The following is a 23,400-nucleotide window of genomic DNA, read 5'->3' as shown; positions in this document are numbered from 1 at the left end:
TGGAGAAATTTCGTTCTTATCTAATAGGCTTCAAAGTCATTGTTTTTACATATCATGCAGCTCTTAAATATCTCTTGACGAAAGGGGATTCGAAACCTCAAATGTTGAGGTGGATCCTTTTGTTGCAAGAATTTGATCTTGAGATTCGTGATAAGAAAGGAGTAGAGAACGTGATAGCTGATCACCTCTCAAGGTTGGAAAATGAGGAGGTGACAAGGAAAGAGAAGGCCATCACGGCCGAGTTCCCAGATGAAAAGTTGTTTGCTATTGGAGAAAGACCGTGGTTTGCCGACATGGAGAATTTTAAGGCCGGTAACATAGTTCCTGATGACATGGAGCAGCATCAGAGGAAAAAGTTCTTCAAGATGCAAACCACTATCTGTGGGATGATCCTTATCTATTTAAGTTAAGTGCTGACAGTTTGATTAGACGTTGTGTTGCAGGTACAGAAGCCAATAGTATTATGTGGCACTGCCAAAGCTCAGGTTATGGGAGCCACCATAGTGGAGAAAGAACCACTGCAAAAGTCTTGCAAAGTGGCTTCTGGTGGCCCACTCTTTTCAAGGATTGCCAAGAGTTCGTAAAGCGGTGTGATGAATGCCAAAGAATAGGTAGTATCTCTAAGAGGAATGAAATGCCCCTAACAGGAATCATTGAAGTTGAACCTTTTGATTGTTGGGGCATAGATTTTATGGGACCATTTCCCTCCTCTTACTCTTATCTCCATATACTTGTGTGTGTTGATTATGTCACCAAATGGGATGAAGTGATACCCTGTGTTGCTAATGATGCCAAAAATGTGGTCAACTTCTTAAAGAAGAATATTTTCACTAGGTTTTGAACCCCTAGAGTTTTGATCAGTGATGGGGGGAAGCACTTTTGCAACAATCTTCTTGAAACCGTGCTTAAAAAGTATAACATCAAGCATAAAGTTGCAACTCCCTACCACCCTCAAACTAGTGGTCAAGTGGAGGTTTCAAACCGTCAGTTGAAACAAATTTTGGAGAAAACTGTAGCGTCTTCTAGGAAAGATTGGTCTAGGAAGTTAGATGACGCTCTTTGGGCATATAGGACTGCATTTAAGACGCACCTTGGGTTGTCGCCCTATCAGTTGGTCTATGGAAAGGCTTGTCATCTCCCAGTTGAATTAGAACATAAAGCTTATTGGGCTATCAAATCCCTAAATTTTGATCAAACTTCAGCTGGAAAGAAAAGGTTGTTAAAGCTTAATGAGCTAGAGGAGATGAGGTTACGTGCGTATGAGAACACCGTAATCTACAAAGAGAAAACCAAGAGGTATCATGACAAGGGTTTAGTGAGGAGAGAGTTGTATATTGGACAATTTGTTTTGTTGTTTAATTCTAGGTTGAAGTTATTCCCCAGGAAGTTAAAATCCAAGTGGTTCGGGCCATTCATGGTTGTAAGCATTTCTCCCTATGGAGCGGTGGAGCTGAGTAAGCCTGGAGAACAGGAAACCTTCAAGATTAATGCTCAAAGGTTGAAACCTTACCTTGGAGGAGAACTCCCAAAGAATAGAGCAGGAGTGGTGTTAAATGATCCTTAGGGGTCATTATAAGTCAAGCTAGTGACGGTAAAGAAGCGCTAGATTGGAGACAACCCATCGGATTTAGATCCGCTCAGGTATTGTTTATATTTATTTATTGCATTTTTACAAACAAAAACAGCAAAAAGATTTTTATGAAAGTTGGAAACAAATTTTTTTTCTAAGTCATAACCATCGTGACACGCCTGTCCTTCATCGTGGCACGATTTGAAAGCAACAATAATGAGGAAAGCCACTGGAAATTTTGTGGCACGTTGGTTTTCAAATCGTGGCACATTTTGCTGGAAGAACTATGATCGTGGCGCGATGGAAGCCCAGGACCATGATCGTGACACGTTAGCTTGAATCGTGGCACGTGAGTGGGAAGTTTGAAATCATTTGACCGTTAAACCTGCATCGTGGCACGATCCCCTTTAAACGTGGCACGATTTCTGTTTTCAATAAATACCAGGAACATATCTCCAACCCTTCAAATTCGTCCCTAACCACCAAATATTCATCTTCATCAGCCTTACAAATGTCCTAACCTATCAATTTCACAAACCCATCATTATTTCCCACAAATCCAACCAAACCCTAACTTTACAAAACCACATTTTTCTCCAACAATTCTTAATCTATCAAACCCACTCAACCTAACTCCATAAATGGCCTCATCATCCCACAAACGTGCTAGAGGAACCCGCAACACTCAACCAACCCAACCACCACAACAACCTACCTATGATAAATTTGAGGATGACGAGCATGCCGAACGTTTTGAGAAAATCAAGGGGTTTAAGTTTTCTGGTGAACGTAAGTTCAATTTCATCAATCTTCAAAGGTACCCCCAGATCGAAACAACCATGAATACTCTTGGGTGGAAGAAGTTCAACAACATCGTCACTAAAGACAGCAATCGAACCATCGCTCTCGAATTTTTTGCGAATGCTTATCGACGTTTCATGTTGTGTTTGACCATGGAAAGCTGGTTGATTACAGCCCTAGAGCCATCAATGCATTTCTAGGGATAAAGCCACCAAGACAATGCCATGTTGAGTTTAGGAGGTAGAGAAGCACGAGAAATTTTCCGTCTGATGATGAGCTTCAGCAGATATTGCAGGAAATTGGGGAAGAAGGTACTGATTATGTGAGATCTAGAGCCACTGGACTGCCTACTCGGATGGATGTGATGGATCTCAAGCCACAATACAAGGCTTGGGCTTCATTCATTCTACATTGGAGAGTGTTTCTGCAACTTCTGAATTGCCTATGGAGAGGTTGTATATTGTGGAGGCTATTATCTTTGGCTATGAGATAAATGTTGGGCGACTGCTCAACTTAAGCATTCAACAGATGGCAGATTGTGGGACATCAGTGCATTTGGGGCATTGTTGTCTAATTAATGCTTTGTGCAAGAAAGAAGGTGTCCCGGAAGAACATGGGGATATTATGTTGAAGTCTAAGGGGGACATTGATGATACAGCCCTGGTGAAGTTTGAGAGGAAGAAGGTTCATGAAGGACAGTAGGGCCACCAAGCTCATGGAGGACCCCCTCAAGCGCAGCCTATGCAGGAGGATGTACCTCAACACCCACCTCTACACCCGATGATGCTCGATTACATATGTGGAATGGCCAACTGGGCCCAAGACACATCATCACAGCGTATGTGGACGATCCTTATTTTGGAGCGGAGCTTTCCCTTGCTGCTGATCAGCACCGTCAGAGATCTCTTCAGAGCAATGCCTTTGATCGATTTGGCACTGAAGAAAACATGGAGACTTATTTTATGGATCAGAGATGACGTGCAGGTGAAAGGGAGCATCGTGTTAGAGCCGACTTTGTGCGTGGGAAGACAGCCAGTGAGCAGAGGGCTAATGATTTCTATGCTGGCTTGCAGGGGCAATCTGACGATACTGAGGATGATGAGTAGTGATTGGACTTGGAGTCCAAGATTTTAGTTTTCAGCTTTCTATTTCTTGTTCCTTTATATTTGTACTTTTAATTTGTGTCGAACATTGTGTTGCCGTGTCAGTTTGTTTTTAATCCCCCGTTTGTAATGCTTTCCTTTGTTTATTATTAATGAATCTGTTTGTTTTTGGAAATTTATCAGTCTCATAACAGTGTTATGCCAATTATCTCAAAAAGTTCAAAGGAGGGTGATGCCTAATTGATTCAAAGGGAAGTGTACGACAAAGGAAGTAGGTAGCCACAACTCCCAGATAACTCAACTTGTAAGGTCCATAGCCTAAAATTTTATTTTTCCAATTTTACATATATGAGTGTTCCATGCAACTGCTATTTCTAGAACTTACGATATTTCTCTATTTGTTGATTGGTCTTTTTTTGTACACACTAAGGCAAAGTGCTTGGTACCTTGAGCCTTTTTGAGCCTACCCTGATTTATTTGTTATTTATCCTTTGTAAAGCCAAAAGCACCTTGGGTTTTTAGTCCCAATTAATTGTTTGAAGTTAAGCTATTTAGGTTGTGTGAAATGTTCAAGTTTGGGGTTGCTTCTGGAATTAGCAACTTACTAAGTTTGGGGTGGGGGTACTAGAGAACCAAGAGAAGACAAATCGTTAAATTTTATATTTTATCTCTTGAAAAACAAAGCAAAAAGCACTTGAAAATGTGCAGAAAAAAAAATGAAAAGCAAAGAAATTTGTGTATGAGACCAACAATGCTTATATGTCTCGAAAGAAAAATAAAGGTTCTCTAGTACTCTTCTGTTTTAAATTTGGAAGGAAGGAATTGGTTTACTGTGATGTTATCAAAGATATCCAAGTAGAATGAGCTTAACTTCATTGTTCTATAACACTACTTCCCAAAATATATCCACCTTTCACCTAAGCCCCGTTATAACCCTGAAAGACCTTAAAAGTGTGTACTTAACTCTGACTTTGATTGACAGTTTAGAAATTTCTCAAGCTTATGGTAATACAGCGGACATGCATGATGATTGAGTGAACCTATTCAAACATATGCGCGGAGTTGTGGATTTGGAGGTAAGAGCTAGGCATCTGGTACATCATTACACCGGAAATTTGAACATATCATTGGTTGGTAATTTGTTACCTTACTGCGATTTTTCCATTTGCAAATTGGATTCCTTGAGGACAAATAATGGTTTAAGTTTGGGGTTGTGATGACTGTGCATCAACACTAGTTTTTTAGTCTTGATTATGTTTTTATTTTGGTAATTAGAGAGTCAACTACTTGTAATTCATGGTGAAGTCAGAGCAAAAACCGGTATAAGAGCCCAAAGGAAGAAATTGAGAAAAAGAGGAAATTTTGCTTAAGTATGAAGAATCGTGCCACGTTGATCAAGGAACGTGGCACATTGAAGGGATGTGGAGTCCATAGTTACGTTTTGGAAATTTTGTGGCACAAAGCAACACGAAACGTGCCACGATTGTTCAATGGACTTGCTGCCACGTCAAATTAATGAGGAGATCATGCCACAATTGGGTCATAACGTGGCATGATGATGGGCTTTTCTGAAACGCTAAAATTCTTTCTATATAAAGCCAGCTGCAGGCAAGGATTAGGGTACCGATTATTACTGTGATTTTGGGCATAGGAGACACCAGGAGACCGAAGAACAAGCCCTGAATCTCATACCAACTCTCCGTTGGTCGGATTTATGTATGTTTTCTCTTGTTTATGCTTATGATTGTTTAGTTATGAGTAGCTAAACTCTTAGTTTGATTAAGCCATGATGAACCTATTGTAATATATGAATCAGTAGTTGAACTCTCTTTATTATCAATGTTATTCAGTCTTTATTCAGAATTATTTGTGTTCATTGCTTTTCATATGATTGTTTGTATGACTATTAACCCTAGCTTCTTGCAATCAAATAAATTGATCTTAGGAATTGAATGACTACTAGCCCTAGCTTTTAATCCTGAAATAATAATTCTGTTTAACTCAACACTAGGAACCTAGAGATAGGAAATTGAGAGTTATGACATATAAATTAACGTTCTGTCTTTGCTTCCACGGTTATTCAATCTGGTTAAGAGATTAATAGGGTTATAACTTAGGAAAGGGTTTTGAGTCAAGAGATTGATCAAAACCACTTAGTTAATTTGTCGTAAAGAATGAATAGTAATTGAGAGTAAAGAGAGGTAAACTAGTCATATAAAGCAAATGGCGGATTCACCGGCTTAATCATTCATCTCAAAGTAATTTTCTCTCACACTTTATTTACCAAGTATTGAACCAAAAATCTTCTGCCTACGGCAACCATTATAATCTTTACACATCCTAACGAATAATGCGCTTGCTAGAATTGAAATTAACACAGTCCTTGTGGATCGATATTTATTACTACTTCGATAGTTTTGGTACACTTGCCAAATTGCTATCAATAATAATGCAGGGCGGTCAATAAATCCAAAACCAAACTCCAATTTGAACTCAAATAAATAGTTACCGTTGAACTAAACACTATTATTCCGCAATACGCTATTTAGTACAAAATGTTGTCAAATAGCAGCCACACCGACCCTACATCACTATAGCATATCAGAATTTGAATGAACTTCTATTTTCCACGATCCAGAATTCACAACACTAGAAACAACCAAAATTAATCTTTTGTGAAAAGCAGGTGGTGGGGTATATACATTAAAACATAGATGAAAATGAATTACCCGAGGCTTTCTGGCCAAAATGCGATGAATATATGCCTCCAGCCTAATTGAGGCTCTTGCACAATTCTTCTTTGACACCAACAACAACTTCAATTCCAACACCTCTCAATCTATCCACCCCTTTGGAAGCCACAATAGGATTTGGATCCACCATCCTAACAACAACCTTTTCAATTTTGGCTATAATGAGTACTTCAGTACAAGGTGGAGTCCTCCCAAAATGATTTCAAGGCTCTAAGCTGACGTAACTTGTTGCATTCTCAACCAAATCACCAGCATCTCTCAAAGCAAACGCCTGAAAAACACATCTCCTCGTTCACCGAAAAATACAAATTCTATTAAAGACAAAAACCACACAATGAAAACATGTATATCCCTAGCTGAAATATCAAGCAGTCTGACAAAAATTATGATTTGAATTCAAATTAGGTAGGAAATGAAATGTATATAGGAAACACAGGAGAGAGAACATTATTTGCATTAAATTCTCAGTTGTTTTGTTTTAAAAAATAAATAGGGTCATGTTTGGATAAACATTTCTCAAACAATCTTATAAGTGCTTTCTCTGCCCTACGTCCCTTTCTCTTTTCCTTGCTCTCACTCTCTTCTTATTACTCTTACACACAGCACACAGTTTTTTTCCTCTCTCTTCTTTTTCAACACTTGGTGCCTCTTTTCTGGTTTTTTTTGCCTTCTCTTCAGATGCTTCCACCATCTTTTGGGCCTGTGCAGCTATCTAAAAAAAACATTTTAATAGAAAAAATATCACCAAGTTATTCCACGCTGACTGTTGATATGCATAAAAGTTAGTTATTGATTAGTTGTAGAATTGCAATGAATTATATTGTCCATATTAGGTACATGTTTATTGTAACTGAACAATGGTGGTACAGAATCACAGAAGATTAGCTATTAATACCATGATCTACCATAAACTGCATGTTTGGTTATTCATCAGACAAAACCCTTTAAATTAGGCTTCATTATGAAGAACTTATTGTGAAGACCGAAGAACTTATGTAGGAAAGCCACATATAATGTATGCAGTGCAGAATTAAAGGAAAAAGTGATTCCACCAACCACTCAACAGAAGGTTAAAACTAAAAGCAAACAAAAAGAAAAAATGTACAATTTAAGACTAACCTTATAATTTAATTATGGGCGAGTTGAGTATTTCTGTTGTGTTTACAGTTCCTAAAACAAAAACATAAAGTGAGTAAACTATGCAGAAAGGGAATAATGAAATTAAGAATATGAGATGTCTACTTTTCAAAAGAATATGAAATGTGTATATGGATCTTTTGCGGCATTGTTCTGGACTTCATCTACAGATTGTGCGTTCTTCATTAATGTAGTTTATCAGACATAACAGAGACTCATCATTGTGACCATTTTTGTTAACGTACAAAACTAATAAGGTTTTTGCAACACTTCCCAGAAGTCTAGTAGTGCAATGAACATGTCTACACCATACTGAGCCACTGACCTCACTACCCAATTTTTGCATCGGAAGGTGAGAATAAGCCTTGTAGAAACAAGCGAACACATATTTCTTGGACTTGAAGTTACGCCATAACTCTTGTTCATTTAAGAGACCAGTATCAATGCCACCACATTCAATCAGAACTTTTATCAAACTCTTTGCATGCAAAACTGAAAGGCATTTAACACAACACCAACCTGTCTGTCTTAGTCTGAAACTGGAATAGACACAAAGAGATTGAAAAAGAACAGAATAGCAATGTGACACGACACGAATATTTTTTTTTTTTTTTGTTATTTATGCATGAAATGAAACAACTCTCTTGCTTCGGTTTGAACTTTGGATTACGATTTGTTTCCCAGCTAGATGAAGTCATTGACTTTTACTATGTTTTATGGTGACAACTACATTACTTTTATAAGGAAAGACAAATAAATGATTTTGATTGGTATCAACTTAGTATGGATAGCTTTATACACCTTTTATTTATGGGTTATAAAGAATTCACCATATTTTGTGCTTTGGGCCAACCAATCAAAGTTCCAAAGGGTTTGTCATTAGTCTAGCATTCAGTTCTATGGATGACTTGATATACAAGGAATTAGTGCATATTTTGAAACAAGGTGTATACAAAAACTTTTGTATTTACACCTTACATAAGTATTTGGCTATCTTCTAAAAATTAGTGTCCAAGAGTATATCTTATGGTAATGCCGCTTTAAATAACACGATTAGAATATCCAATCTACATACTACTATATATTTTCGAAAGCAACACATGGTTTATTATTTTTTAACGTAATTTTAGACGTTGGAATCGATCCAGCACAAAGCTACATTGGATAGCTTCTACGTTGTATGGAATTGATTCCAACCATTTATTGTGTTTATGCTCTTTGACAATTTTTTCAAAATCATACTTTTAAATACAACATTAAAACCTATTTCGGCAGTTATATGCAAAAGCAATTTTAATCTAAACTATCCAAACAACATAAATAGATAAGAATCATTTTTATCTAAACGGAAATGCTAACAAGTGCCCTAGGACACTAGTTAGTATGACCTTACCTTTAATATCCCCTATAATAATCTGTTTATACTATTAAAATGTTTTGCTGTCAAGTAATGCACAAGCAAAGAATCTCTGATACTGCAGCAATGCCTTTCATTGCTGTACATAGAAGAAAGTAATAATGTAATAAAATGCACATATAATAACTAAAGTATACATTTGTTTTCATTCAGTTAATGCTATTCCCTCCATCATTAAGTAACTTTTACATGACAAAAAGTTTAGAATCTTTATGCTGTTTGTGTAAGTTAGGAACGTTTAGACAAAAAGTTGAACATCTTTATGCTTCTCCATGAAATTATTCCTTGCTTATCCAAAACTTTGTCATCTTTTATCTATTTCATTCTTAAGTACAACTTCTTTACTTCAAAATCAAATTTACAATTACTTCTGATGACCTACTTCTTGTGGCAAATAGACACTAGAAAGCTGAAAACCAATTGAGCTTTAACCCGATTGCTTTCACTTTTGCTTCTTGGCTCTTAATCTTCCACCTTATCCTCCAAAGTGCTTTGAGCTTTACCTGATTGCTTCCAAAACCAAACAAAATGGCAGAATCACTCCTCTTTGGCGTGGCAGAATCATTCATCGGAAAACTTGCATCCGTTGCTGTGGAACAAGCTTCCCTAGCGCTCGGTGTCTACGACGATCTTCAAGAAATAAAAAACACTGTCTCACTCGTCAAAGCAGTGTTGTTGCACGCTGAACAAAAGCAATGGCAGAATAATGAACTACGTGAATGGCTGAAACAGATTAAGCGCGTTTTCTACCATGCTGAAGATGTAATCGATGATTTCGAGTGCGAGGCCTTGCGAAAGCACATCATCAACACTTCAGGTAGCATCAAAAGGAAGGTAATACGTTTCTTCTCAAATTCTAATCCTCTTGTTTATCGCCTTAAAATGGTGCATCAAATCAAACACATCAAAGAGAGATTTGATAAGGTTGCTGCTGATAGGCATAAGTTTGGTCTTCAAATCAATGATAGTGATAATCGTGTTGTCAAAAGGCGCGAATTGACACATTCATATGTGAGTGATTCTGATGTGATAGGAAGAAAACATGATAAACAAAAAATCATTAATCTGTTATTGCAAGATAGTGGTAATAGTAATCGTCTCTCTGTTATTCCTATTGTTGGAATTGGAGGATTAGGAAAAACTACACTTGCAAAGGCGGTTTTTAATGATAAGAGTTTAGATGAGCATTTTTCGTTGAAGATGTGGGTGTGTGTCTCTGATGATTTTCAACTTGAGAATCTGCTTGTTAAAATCCTCAATTCAGCTAGTGTTAGTGGTTCTGCTGCTGATCCTAACCCAATTCACCAAGAGAACTTTAGAAACCTTGATTTGGAGCAGCTACAAAATCGTCTAAGGAACGTGATTGCTGGTAAAAAGTTCTTACTCGTCTTGGACGATGTATGGAATGAGGATCTTGTCAAATGGGTTGAGTTGAAGAATTTAATACAACTAGGTGCTGAAGGAAGTAAAGTCTTGGTGACTACACGTAGCCACTCAATTGCCAAAATGATGGGCACCAACACATCATATATTTTGGAACTGGAAGGTCTTTCTACAGAGGATTCCTTGTCTGTATTTGTCAAATGGGCTTTTAAAGAAGGAGAAGAGAAAAATTATCCAGAATTGATGGAAATTGGGAATGAAATTGTAAAAAAATGTGGAGGGATTCCTTTGGCCCTAAGAACATTGGGGTGTTCTCTATTCTTAAAAGTTGACATAGAAGAGTGGAAGTTCATCAGAGACAGTGAGATTTGGAATTTACCACAAAAAGAAGATGACATTTTGCCTGCTATCAAATTAAGTTATGATCAATTACCTTCTTATTTAAAGCGATGTTTTGCTTGCTTCTCCCTCTTTGAAAAGGACTTTGATTTTCATAACTTTGATGTTAGTGTGCTATGGGAGGCACTTGGTTTTCTTCCGCCACCAATTAGGGGTAAAACCTTGGAAGATATTAGCATTCAGTGTTTGTACGAGCTTCAGTCTAGATCATTTCTTCAAGATTTTATAGACTTTGGCGGTGGTGTTTGTTCATTTAAATTGCATGATTTAGTGCATGATCTTGCATTGTATGTTGCAAAAGATGAGTTTCAATTGTTGAAATTTCATAATGAAAATATATTCGAGAATGTCCTTCATCTGTCATTTATTAAAAATGATTTGCTTGGCCTAACACCACTTCCTGTTGGTCTAAGAACCATGATATTTCCCAAGGGAGCCGACAATGAAGATTTCTTGAAAACTTTGGTGTCAAGGTGCAAATTCTTACGAGCTTTACAGTTAACTAATTCTACATATGAGAGTTTGCCCCGCTCTATTGGCAAATTAAAACATTTAAGATATCTCAATCTTGAGAATAATAAAGAATTGAAGAGCCTACCTAATTCAGCGTGCAAACTCCAGAATCTACACACTTTGAAGCTCAATGGTTGCATAAAGCTTCAAAAATTACCCAATGGAATAGGAAATTTGATCAGCCTTCGGATGCTAGCCATAACTACAAAGCAATTTATTTTACCTGAAAAAGAGATTGCAAAAATGACTTCTTTAGAATTTTTGTCTGTACATTCTTGTGACAGTCTAGAGACGTTATTGTTCGAAGGAATACAACTTTCTAATCTCAAGTGGTTGAATATTTATTCTTGTGGGAATCTAAAGTCTATGCCGCCAATTCATGCTATTCCCAACTTAGAGTTCTTGATGATTGATAATTGCCATAAGTTGAAACTGCCATTAGGCAATGACAACCAAATCCCAAAGTTAAAGCTGAAGTTGCTAGTGCTTCGATCTTTGCCACAACTTGTGAGAATTCCTAAATGGTTGCAAGGATGTGCAGACACATTAAAGACCTTGATAATTATTGACTGTGGAAATCTTGATGAGCTTCCTGAGTGGTTATCAGCTATGATTTGTCTCAATAAACTCGCAATTGTAAATTGCCCGAAATTGCTTTCGCTCCCCGATTGCTTTTCAAAGCTTGAAGTTTTATCAATTGAAGGGTGTCGAGAATTATGTAGAAGATACCAGCCAGAAGTCGGACGTGATTGGCACAAGATATCACACATCAAACAAGTGGATATCGGAAATTAAAAGAAATTTATAGATATCACGGTCAAGATTTAAAGGTATTAAGTTTTTTTTATTATATCTACTGTTCTGAGAGGCGATTGCTTTTATTCAAAAATTAAAAGGAATTTACAAATACCACAATCAAGGTTTAAAGATACTTTTATTTTTATTTTTATTTTTTTTGTAATAATAAATTGTTTACAAGACTCATCTTTACTATAGCTATTGTATAAATAATATATTGTTTTCATCAAAAAAAAAATTATAATTAAACTTAGGTGTTAAACTCATTTGCATTTGACACTTTTGGCTTCCTAGCACGAGAAGTAATTGACCTTCTATATAGAATTTAAAGGGTCATTCATAGAAATGTAATGTCTCCTAGATCCATGAATTAATGTTGTGTTTACGATGATTGATTGGTTTTGTCGTCCAAATGTTGTGTTTACGATGATTGATTGGTTTTGTCGTCCAAAAAAGCTTAACGACATAGCTTTTTAACTTTATGTCTTCCATTGGAGGTTGCTAACTTAGTCCAAAATATAAACATTAATGTCCAAGATAGCAAGTGTGCGCCTTTTCATTTTGACATAAAATTTCATTGCCACTAGTTTACACCCACTTTTGTTAATTTACAACAACTTTATTTATGAACCATGAGAATTAATGAAACATATATGTTTATATAAATTTGTGTTTATTTTAACTTTTTTCATATTTATAATTTTGTTTCAAAACATAATACCCGACCTCCTATGGTTCAGTTCAAAACCGAACCGACATAGACCGAATTGCTTTTATTTGATTCAAGATTTTAATTTTTAAATACAAAGAACAGACGAATGATGCCAATACCACTACACATTTTATTAATATCCCTCCTCTCACACACACTCACGCTTAAGCTTCAACCCAACATTTTGTGACTTAGAAAGATGAATGATGAAAGTAATCTAAAGTTAACATTAATTTGATATATTCAAATTGGAAACAAATTCAATGGTCTTATATTCTAACCATATGTTTATTTGATTTTAGGATGGTGAATTTTTGATGTAAGTCAATAAAGATGTTTGAAGTTGAAAGTTATTCTTTTTACCAAGTCATTTAAGTGAACTATGAAGTCATTTGAGTGAACTGTCATTTTAATTTATATTGAAACAACCCAAACTTTATTTAGTATAATTTTAAGTGAACAATCTTATTTGTAATTTGAGATTTGAAGTTGTATGTGCCAAAGTTTGTAATTCGAGATTTAATATGCAATATGTGTAATTTGAAATTTAATATGCAAGTATGTAATATGTATGATAGTATAAGTTCATGGATTATAATATGCAGTGATTATAAAATTGCATGGTATATGATGGTAAAATTGTAGGGATTATGAAACTGGTTTAATATGCAAAGTGTAAGGAAAATAGCGCAGTAGAAATATTTGAGACATCTTTCAAAAAAGATGACACAAAATTCACATCAATTCTTCAAGTTACAAGCAAAAATAATTCAACTCAACAACCAAATTAAAATCAATGATATGTTGCTGAAATGACTTTTGTCTGCCCTAAATTAAAATTAAATCCACACATGCTAATAATCAATGAAGCACGTACACGATACAGATACATTGATGTCGATAGCTATTTGAAAAAATAACATAATCTAATGCAACCATATGTACAAATATCGTGTAGGTCAGACACTGAACAACGTTTTAATAGATGAGACTTGTCTTAAGTTTGAAAAGATAAAATTCAAAATGAAAAATAAAATCTATTTCTTTTAATTTCAAATGCAAATAATAATTTGTCTTTCATAAAAATAATTTATGTTTTTCATCTATTTTTTCTCTACAATAAATAACTTAAGGCACTAATAACAAATCAATCATTAATGTTATATTGATCTTTAAAAATGAACGACAAATAAAGCAATATTTTTCTACCGATAAGACAATTTAAAAAATCTGCCTCGATATAATTATATCATATATTAAAATACAAGAAATAAATTATATTTTGCGTGTTGTGGGAAACATATTTTAAATGGAAATAAATTTATTTTATATGCCGAAATCATTATGAAAAACATAATAAGTTTATAGATTAATCACTCTTAATTTTCCAATTTATTTTTCATATTACCTTGTAGACGGCATGTACTGATTGAAGGTTCCTGCACTTCTGATCAATAATCTGAAAACAACAAAAAAATAACTTAAGTCTTGTTTTCATTAACACTAGTTACAAACCCGTGCTTCGCACGGGGTTCAGTAACGTATTTGACAAAATATTATATTGAAAGGATAGATTGCGAAATGATAGATAATTATAAATCATAATACAATATTTAGAGTACTCTTGCATTACGGATTACAAAATTAAATCTTCAAAATGGCTTGATCACAAGTAACAAATGAAAACATATTTAGTTAGCGGTAGAAACACTTTTCTAGTAATAATTGATATTTATCTATAAACCAATGAAAACCCTATTACCAAAGCTACCTGATTTATATCATTTTGAATTTCAGCTTCAAAGTATATAAATCCTTTCACATGATCTACAGCAAAGGCAGATATTAACTGCAATTTAGTATCCAGTTCTTTCAGGTGAACAAACTTCTGCATCAGACAGATAGCTGAAAGCCTCTCTACCTGATTTATATCATTTTGTATTTTAACTTCAACGTATATAAATCTTTTCACATGATCTACAGGAAAGGCTAGGGATGTCAATGGATACCCATGGGTACGGATAATATTATACCCGTCCCCGCCCCGTTGGATAAATATGATATCCGTCCCCGCCCCGTTGGAAAGAATTGTAGTAATATTAGTTACATATCATCTAAAAATGAAGGTAGCATAACTTATTTTAAAGTAAAGAAAAATACTATTAATTTATTTTATTAGCAATCTGGATTAATTAATTCGTGCCCGTCAGCTTTTTCTAATGCGATAATACATGTATCTAAACAAAAATGATAGCACGGATTAATTGAGAATAGTAAAGAATTGTATTTCTTTAAGCCAATCCCGATGCCATCATTGCATTCATTTTTCTCATTTTAAATTTTAATCCCTCATCTTTTTTTTTTTCTTCTAAAGCAGTGAAGTTCAAACTCACCGTAAATATATAAAATTGAATAATTGAATGGTTGGAATTAGAAATATGACCCCGCATTTCTTTTCCAACATGATATAATCAAGTTAAGAGAGTACCATGCCTACAATGCCACTCTCACCTGTCCAATCCAGTAGTAGTAACATACGAACATAAATTTTTTGACATTGTATACATACACTATATAAAAGTACACTCAATACCATGTTAGTTTGATTAAAAGAGAGAGAAAAAAAAGGATTTGAATTAGATGAAGGTTTACAACCTAATCATCAACATTGCTAGTTGAGTCAGGCCTTACAAAAAATAATCTTATATCATCTTAAAACAAATGGTAGGGAATTGTATATGAATACAAAAGATAAAGAAAAAACTATTGGCAGTGACTTGTATAATTAAGGGAACAGTATTTTATGCGCTCATCCTTACCGCCCTTGCAAAAGAAAGAAAAACAGGCAATTGCAGTAGAAAAACAGGCAGCAGAGGATCTCTTGCCCCCCTGCAATACTAACATCTATGAGCTTAAATTATGTTGTCCTCACAAACTCCTACTGACGTAGCAAAACACATCTGATCTATTATTGTCTTTTATCCAATGTTTAATGGTAATGACTTTCTGATGCACCAAAACATCAGAACTTTACTTCCAACATATCTAGTTTTATTTCATGTTAAAATAGTATATGTGCTAAAATAAAAATAAAATAAAAAATATGATTGTTATCTGGAAATCAGCTATATATACAGGGACCTGTTACATATTTTTGCTATGTATTGTTAAAATTTGAAATATTATCATCAAGAAGAAGCAACATGAGGCCTCATCTTAAACTTTCTAATAGTTTACAACTACCACATATGAAATAACTCAAATTCCATATCCTGTGAAAAATCTTCCTATATCAATTGAGTAAGGATCCTGCATTAAAAAGAATAACACAAGTGAGTAATGTAATAATTCTTTTGCATTTTGTAACATTCTATTTTTCTTAGGTAAATATTGTGTAGAAGATATAGACCTTGAAGTGTGTGAGATTAAGAGTTCAAAGCAAAAAGTTTTTATAAGTTTAAAATCGTTGACAGCAGGATGACATTTGACTATCCAAAAAAATTGATGGCAGGATGAGGATCCCACAATGACTCTAGGTGTATGAAAATTAGCCTACCAGTCACTTCTACACAAATAAAACTTTGACAGCATAAACATCCAATTCTTGCACAAAACTAACATTTTTCGTTTTATCAGAAATTCGTAGTCATAGGGCATAGGGCACCTATGATTCAATGACTGCTTCACTTGATATCCAACAGATGTTCCAACCAAATTTAATGGTAGTTTACCTTACCCGTGCCAACAAAAATCACCTGCAACAATATGGCAGTAGCAGAAATGGACCTTCGATTATGAAAGGAAGCTTTGTCATGTTGCAATCCTGTATAAATCAGACAACATATAACAACTCTGGAGAATCCTTTAAATAGTTTTAACTTCAACGCATTTAACATTAATGCTCTGATCAGATGAAGTCATGAATGCCGGGGTGGATGTAGTTTCAAAAGCTTGAGTGTACTTTAGAAGACAAAGTACAGGTTATATTCGGTGATTCAAAAATCAAACAAATGAATTTTACAAACTTCATAGTTAATTACACAGTGATGCCAATTTCAACCATTAAGTTTCTAATCACCGATTATAACACTGTATTTTATAGCCTAAAGTACGCCCCAAATGCAACAAAATAAACCAAAAAATAATAGAAGCTGACCAGGATATGTAAGTAGCCCTCATAACACAACCCACTCATATAATCCTGCAACCTGAAAAAATGATGTAAAGAAATCAGGAAAATGAGGATGAGATAGCCAAAGCCAGACATTTTAACACCACATCTAAACTCATAAATATCACCTTTGCTGCATATTTATCTCCATAGACTTGCAATATCCTAATGCAACCTTCAAACTGCAACATCATAATCATTATTCATTAGGAAAGTGAAACCAGAGTATGAATATCAAATATGACACTAACGACTACACAACCTATTAGTTATGATCTCAAAGCAATAACTCAAACAAATAATCAAGGGCTTTGTGGTATGGCAACTTAAACTTGTCATTTCAAATTGCATAAATTAATTTCAAATAGGCATCTGCAGCTATAAAACTGCCTAATGTGACATGTTCAATTATATGGCATAGCCTAAAATTTTTGAAGTTAACAGAGAGCTCATTTTGAATGACATTTGAAATTCCAAGAACCAATTCAAACATCAAAAACCTACTATGACTATGTTGCAGAAATATGATGAACTTGATTTAATTTTGTCTTTGCCTTATTACTTGTGAAATAGGAAGAAATAAAGTAACTAAACTTAGATGTGCCATGTTTTTTTGTGGTGAAAAAGTTGAATGTGCTCTATGAACAGAAGGACATACCAAGATGGCCCCAAGAGGGTCAAGCCACCAGTAGAATTTGATGGCTAGCACTGTCGTGGCTAGACCAATTGAGTTTGTAATGACATCAAAGAAATGGTCTTGTGCATAGGCTCTATCTATTTCATTTTTGAACCTGCAACAATATGTCATGAGCCCAATTTTTACAACTGTGCCTGTCACCATAATTCCTATCATCCACTTTTCTTTCACAGGATCCCTATCAGGTTAAGCCTGTAAATAAATAAAATTGAAATAGGTAAATGTTGAGTAGTGTCTTTGCATTAATACACTTGAGTTTATAGAATCTATTAGACAATGGTATTTAAATAGGATTCAGATTCTCTCCCACGATGCAGCGATGCAATAATATCTTATTCGTGTTAAAAAAGGCTACCATGCAAAGTGGTATATTGTCCTAGTTAAAAAACTATTGGAGCGCTGCATCGTGGAAGTGGATACGAATCCATTTCGATATAATACCTTTTATTTCTCTACCTTTACGATGATTTCCCTCGTTGATTCAAATAGTATTTGCAATCCAAGAGTTGCCAAGACAGAAGCAAATACAACTATCCCCTGTAAATATATTTTGTAAACCAAAAGTTATTAAAATGGATGACTCATTTGAAAAGAGCCTAATAGCATTTATTTTATAAGATATCAATCTAAAACTAAATATGTGTGAGAAATGAACTTGTCAAAAAAAAATGTGTGAGAAATGAAGTAACATACAAATTAATATTATGAAAATTAGCTTAGGTGTGTTCTAAGAGAAGGAAGCTTTTACCACAGGTTGCATACGGTTCTTGCCAATAAGGTATTGATCATAGTTTGGTTTACTCATAGTATGAGACGTGAACCAAAGTATAAATCCAGACAAGAGATCCAAGATTGAGTCCTAAGTTGATGCAATCACAGCCAAAGATCTACTTTGAATGGAAGCATAAACTTTTGCTACAAATAGCACCATGTTCCCTATGTTCCCTTACATGAAACATATCCCAATCTGGCTGCATAAATTCACCAAGGAAAATAGTATTGTAAGCAACTGATGCAATGTGAATTGTGTGAGATGCAGGGTCTCTTGGCCACAAATCATCTGAAGCTCTAATAACAGCCGAACGCTTTGAACTGCATCAAGTAAATTCATTAAAATAAAGTCCTTATTATATATAAATCTAGGGTAGATTTCATAAAAACATTCACTTGAGTTTTTGTAAGTAATCCTACCTATACAATTCGTCTGTATTGTGACTCATGCAACAAATGATTCCATTATCAGGAAAGTTCCTAGAGATCGACGCCTCCAATGCCTGATGATATTTCCTTGCAAGTTTCACCCTCCCACCATGTCCTGCTCCAAGAGTTTCAAAGATATTCTGAACGTCAACTTTGACACCATCAATACCAACCGATGCTAGATATGAGTGGAGTTCATCATAAAAGTGAAAAACTTTCTCAGGATTCACAAGGCCAAGCCCATTAATTGCAATGGTATCTAAAGCTTCATCTGGTTGGTTGGACTTGACTCCAGGAGATGAGATAGGGAAAGCTATCTCTGACTCATAATGTTCCATGCCACTAATCCCAGGTTTAACACCACCCCAATATCCTGTTATTGCATGCCACACATACCCATGCCTATAAACAAAAAAGACGAAAAATTTGCAACGATCATTAGTTGTTGAACTGAATATGTTGAGAAGTTTGAAAAATAAAAAAAACTAAAATAACATACTTTATAGCATGTTTTTTTTTATATATTGGTTCCAATAGCCTCTTCTATGTATTCATGTATCATTCGCAATGTGGTTATAAAACTCCTCCCATGTATACTTTTATCTGCAAAATTCATGGTGAAGAGAGTATATCCTATACACCAACTTTTCCATGTCAGTGAATATGACTTTTCCAGCTATAATTCTCAGATTTTTCATCATTGTCATCTTCCATGCTATCACCTTCAGTTGGCAATGACCCTCCCCGGGATCCTGTAGCTAAATGAAGTGGACTCTGTGGAGAACCAGAAGCCGTACTGCTACCCTTGGAAGAGTCATTGTATTGTTCTTGAGGCATCCATAAACCTCCAAGAAATACAACAGACTGATCAGTACCACTTGCAGTTGGAACTCTCCGTGTATGAAATCTGTATTTCTGCAATAATAATCAAGAATCATATGTCAAACATCCAGTTCAAACTTTATAACACAACCAAATCTCAATCCTAAATGCCTCATAACCAGACACTGTGAATGCACATACAATATGATATTCATCATCATCATAAATACCATCTAGTATACCTCGTTTATATTTGCGATTGAGGATACTTCAATAGCAACATAATATAATTAATACTGTATTAAATTAACTATATCATAAACCATCATCAAACACCTAGTAACTAAGCTTAATAAAGCACGCAGTTAAGAGGAGAAAAATAAAAAGAAATCCAAAAACTTACTTGTAAATGGCTCTTCACTTCATCATTAGTCAGGCCATCAACTTGTATCAGTTCTCTAATTTGCTTTGGAGTTGCTGCTGCAGTTAAAACAGCTAATTAGACAAATGAACCAAACAAATGTAATGTTATTACACCATACCAAAACTATGTATGCAAAATTGCAAAGGCAAATCATTTGGACTTGATAGGCTTATATGTTTTTTGGTCTTAACCTTCCGATTCCGAGGGAAAGGAGGGCCTGCTAATCCATAGTTTGGTTGGGAGGTTATTAATCTGATCAAGGATTGTTCCGGCCAACATTTGAATTCGGGATAGACCTACAAATTGACTTGTCTATAGATAACACTCCTATTTGTCTCCTTGCTTATCTAAATTTACGCAATCCATAACTTCACTGGTGAACTAAACAGAACAAACATTTTCTTTAAAATTTCACATCAACACAACTTCAAGCATCAAATCCTTAAACTTTTAACACTGGCATTCAGTTCCGGCACATCCATCGATCCACTAATCTATAATATTTCCAAATTGGTCAAAATTGAGTGTTTTGAAACCTCACAGCACAACTATATAAGATATTAAATATATGTACATTTCTAATTTAAGAAAGTGAAACATATGCTACATAACAAAAACAGTAAAGTTTCAAATTCATACCTTGAGAACCTCCAAGCTTCTGCAACGCATTAACAAATCTTCGGTGCAATTCCGGTGACCAACATCTCCTCTGTTTCCTAGAAGTCTGCTGCGGCTGAAGTGGCGCAAGACGCGCATACTCGGCTGCACGGTAGGAGGAGACGACGACGGAACTGCCCTGTTAGAACTGCTTCTCAATCCCCTCGAACCAAATCCTTCCCTCAGACTCTTCACCTCAGGAGTTAGAAAAGAATGCCTATTCCTTACAGGTTCTTCCTTCTCTTCTTTAGGTGCTGATAATGTCACAGTTGTCACAGGAACAGAAGAATACGTTGAAAAGGGCATAAAAGCACTTCCACCATTCCTATTGCTACTACAAGATTGAAAAGGGTCTTCAGCTACAATCACAAATTGTCCTTCTTCCTCCCTTTTCAGCGTTCACCAAACAAATACAAAACCCTCATTAATAACCAAAACAAAACAAATACGAAAGCATCACAATCTCTATAACCAAACCAAAACACCTTTGCCAATTCTTTCTCAATTCTCAGAAACATGTATGATATTATCTTATACATGTTTCTCATAACACGATAAAGAGCCTAAAAGTGTGTCGAGAATTATGTTGAAACTGATTCACTTTTGTTGGAGGCCTTAGGGTTTTAAATTCATAATATCTCATGTGATCATAGTAAATAACTTCAGTTAAATTAAAAATAGGTTCTCACTTTTTACCAAGGAATTCACCCATTCGAGCTTCCCAACGGCCACATTTGTGCAGTGTTTTCAAACTCCCTCTTGAGAAAACTTTGCTTTGTAGACGAAGTATTTGCACAAACTCTTCTTTCAATAAATTCTTCGTCTAAGTAACAAAATATCGAAAAATTACATGATATACTCCATCTAGTTTCACATTCATCAAGTATACTTGAAAATTCTCTAACCTGTTTAAGATCATCATCATAATCATTCAAATTGAAATTTATGTCAGCACCAACTCCCATGAATTGAATCGCAGCTCAATCATAGGCTCTGATATTCAAAATTTGGAATCAACTCAACAATAAAAAAATCAATTACACAAAAAATTGAAAATATGTTCAAAGATTTACCTGGCAGCAGCATGAGCTGTGTCAAATCCACCTACAAAAATCAAACACAAATTTCAAATTTCATCAAAAACACAAACAATGCCTAAAATAGTAAATCATATAATATAACCTCACCATCGATTAAAAACAAAGAAACTAAAAAGAATATCACAAAAAAGAAACATGCATGGCGATCATTTAAAATCAATATAGAGGCACATATAAGATCATCTACAACAACAAACAAACAAAAAAGGAAACCAAAAGAAATCCTGAGAACACAACCCACTCCAATAATTTCACCACCTTCAAAAAATAAGAAAATAAATCAGGAAAATGAAGGATGCAATTTTACAATCACATATAAAATCATCTATATCACTGTAAAGTGATATCAACCAAGCATAAAACAATTGATTGTAAAATGAAAAACACCATAAAAAGAGGTACAAACCTATGATATGATCATCTACAATAATTTGGCACTCCATTCCAAATTGTCTAAAGAAAGTAGCTCATTGCTTCTCTCATCTCATCTTGTGGTGTATGAGGAGTCCTTCAAATCTCATCTTGTAGGTTTATTATAAATATTTTGTAAGTAATTCTACTAACCACTAATTCATAAGTCTAGAACTCATTCACATTTTAAAGAACAACTGCGAAAAACTATCATGCAATTCAAAATGAGATGCTATATGCAACGCTGGCAGACATGCTCTGCAGTCATTTATTGTATGCAAGTATTACATCCTTCCGGGGAACAATTTTCCCAACTCATTCAATTGAACACAAGTTCATCAACAAAGATTGAAAATGTGTTTCTAATATAAACAATTTTGAGTAGTAGTTATTCTCACCAAAACAAAGATTCTGTAACCATGAGCTCCATGAATTTCAACACCATCAAAACCTGCAATTTGCATCACATTGAGCATGTTACTTGATTTTCAGCAACTCCACCAACACTCCATTTTTAATTTTTAACAACCCAGATTCCAAAAACTCAAAAAGTTCAAAACTTTAACATCATAATGAAAACCCAATTGAAAAATAAACCATTTTGTAGTATCATTTTCCCTTTTCACACAGTTTTTAACATTTTAACATAAAAACACACAAAAAATTAGTTTCTACAGAACAAAGCCATTAACATGTAATCGATCACCAAAATCATAGAGAGAGAGAGAGAGAAATCTGAACAAACAAAAACAACTAAATCCATAACATGCATGTCATTGAATAAAGGAAGAGGAACTAACCTACCGAAGATTAGAGGAAGAAGAAAACGGTGGAGATCAGTGTGTTCGATGGCGGAGACGGCGAGGACGACGGCGGAAACAGCGTGGTCGCGGGTAGGTTTTACAGAGAACGCGTTATAGAGAGAAGAAGATGAAATCGTGTTCTTTGTTCCCTCTCTAACCCTCCCGCCGATCACTTTTCCGATCATCTTCAATCCAATCCCACCGCCGGCGAGTTTTTCTCCGCTACTCCCTCCCACCGCCAGCGACTTCTTCTCCGGTACTCCCTCCCTCGCTCTCTCTCCCTCCCTCCCTCGACCCTCTCTCTCTGTTCAGCTTTTTTTTTTTTTTTTTTTCTCTACAACACATATATATAATAACACTCCCCCAATTACCAATTTACTAAAATACCCCTAATAAGGGCAAAATGGTAAAATCAATGGACATTTATTTTCTTATTTAGTTTAGTAGATGATTAGCTAGCACATATTAGTGAGATTTTTTTTTCTTGCGATTTTAAAAATTCATGTAACACCAATATGGCCAAAACATC

General features: G+C 35.1%; 2 protein-coding genes, 1 long non-coding RNA gene and 1 pseudogene across 4 annotated transcripts; 2 read left to right on the top strand and 2 right to left on the bottom strand.

Moving 5' to 3' along the window:
* The first annotated feature begins 9,141 nt into the window (after positions 1–9,141).
* Positions 9,142–13,147, top strand: LOC146937715 (putative disease resistance protein RGA1). Its single transcript, XM_085751892.1, has 2 exons — positions 9,142–11,906; positions 12,889–13,147. Exon 1 carries the CDS (start codon positions 9,310–9,312, stop codon positions 11,869–11,871), a length of 2,562 nt encoding a protein of 853 aa, XP_085608018.1. The 5' UTR covers positions 9,142–9,309; the 3' UTR covers positions 11,872–11,906; positions 12,889–13,147.
* A 1,199-nt stretch (positions 13,148–14,346) lies between these two features.
* On the top strand, positions 14,347–14,768 carry LOC146937714 (uncharacterized). Its single transcript, XR_015031019.1, has 2 exons — positions 14,347–14,462; positions 14,570–14,768. It is a non-coding gene; the product is annotated as an uncharacterized LOC146937714 (long non-coding RNA).
* A 908-nt stretch (positions 14,769–15,676) lies between these two features.
* LOC146937712 (uncharacterized) lies at positions 15,677–23,181 on the bottom strand (annotated as a pseudogene). The gene is made up of 16 exons (XR_015031018.1): positions 22,869–23,181; positions 22,467–22,519; positions 21,631–21,661; positions 21,463–21,550; positions 21,247–21,380; positions 20,540–20,945; positions 19,880–19,956; positions 19,154–19,569; positions 18,646–19,056; positions 18,203–18,546; positions 17,896–17,991; positions 17,416–17,646; positions 16,886–16,939; positions 16,743–16,794; positions 16,318–16,409; positions 15,677–15,895 (listed from the first exon to the last, which is right to left on the bottom strand). The product of XR_015031018.1 is annotated as an uncharacterized LOC146937712 (transcript).
* LOC146937713 (putative galactinol--sucrose galactosyltransferase 1) lies at positions 15,845–19,307 on the bottom strand. Its single transcript, XM_085749506.1, has 6 exons — positions 19,300–19,307; positions 18,646–19,056; positions 18,405–18,546; positions 17,911–17,991; positions 16,886–16,939; positions 15,845–15,895 (listed from the first exon to the last, which is right to left on the bottom strand). Exons 1-6 carry the CDS (start codon positions 19,305–19,307, stop codon positions 15,845–15,847), a joined length of 747 nt encoding a protein of 248 aa, XP_085605632.1.
* Positions 23,182–23,400: the final 219 nt, after the last annotated feature.

The sequence above is a fragment of the Medicago sativa genome, chromosome 3 (genome assembly GCF_051527215.1).
Source record: "Medicago sativa cultivar Bolivia chromosome 3, Bolivia_mono, whole genome shotgun sequence".
NCBI lineage: Eukaryota > Viridiplantae > Streptophyta > Magnoliopsida > Fabales > Fabaceae > Medicago > Medicago sativa.
Note: the sequence above shows the minus strand (reverse complement) of the source record. Positions and strands in the feature narration are given on the sequence as shown.

Excerpts from the sequence above, each read along its gene's own strand:
- LOC146937715 (XM_085751892.1), top strand. The coding sequence starts at position 9,310 with ATGGCAGAATCACTCCTCTTTGGCGTGGCAGAATCATTCATCGGAAAA.
- LOC146937713 (XM_085749506.1), bottom strand. Across the intron at positions 18,547-18,645 it reads AATACAGACGAATTGTATAG|TTCAAAGCGTTCGGCTGTTA; the intron begins GTAGGATTACTT and ends TACTTGATGCAG. Across the intron at positions 16,940-17,910 it reads CGAGGGAAATCATCGTAAAG|TTTGAAGGTTGCATTAGGAT; the intron begins GTAGAGAAATAA and ends ATGATGTTGCAG.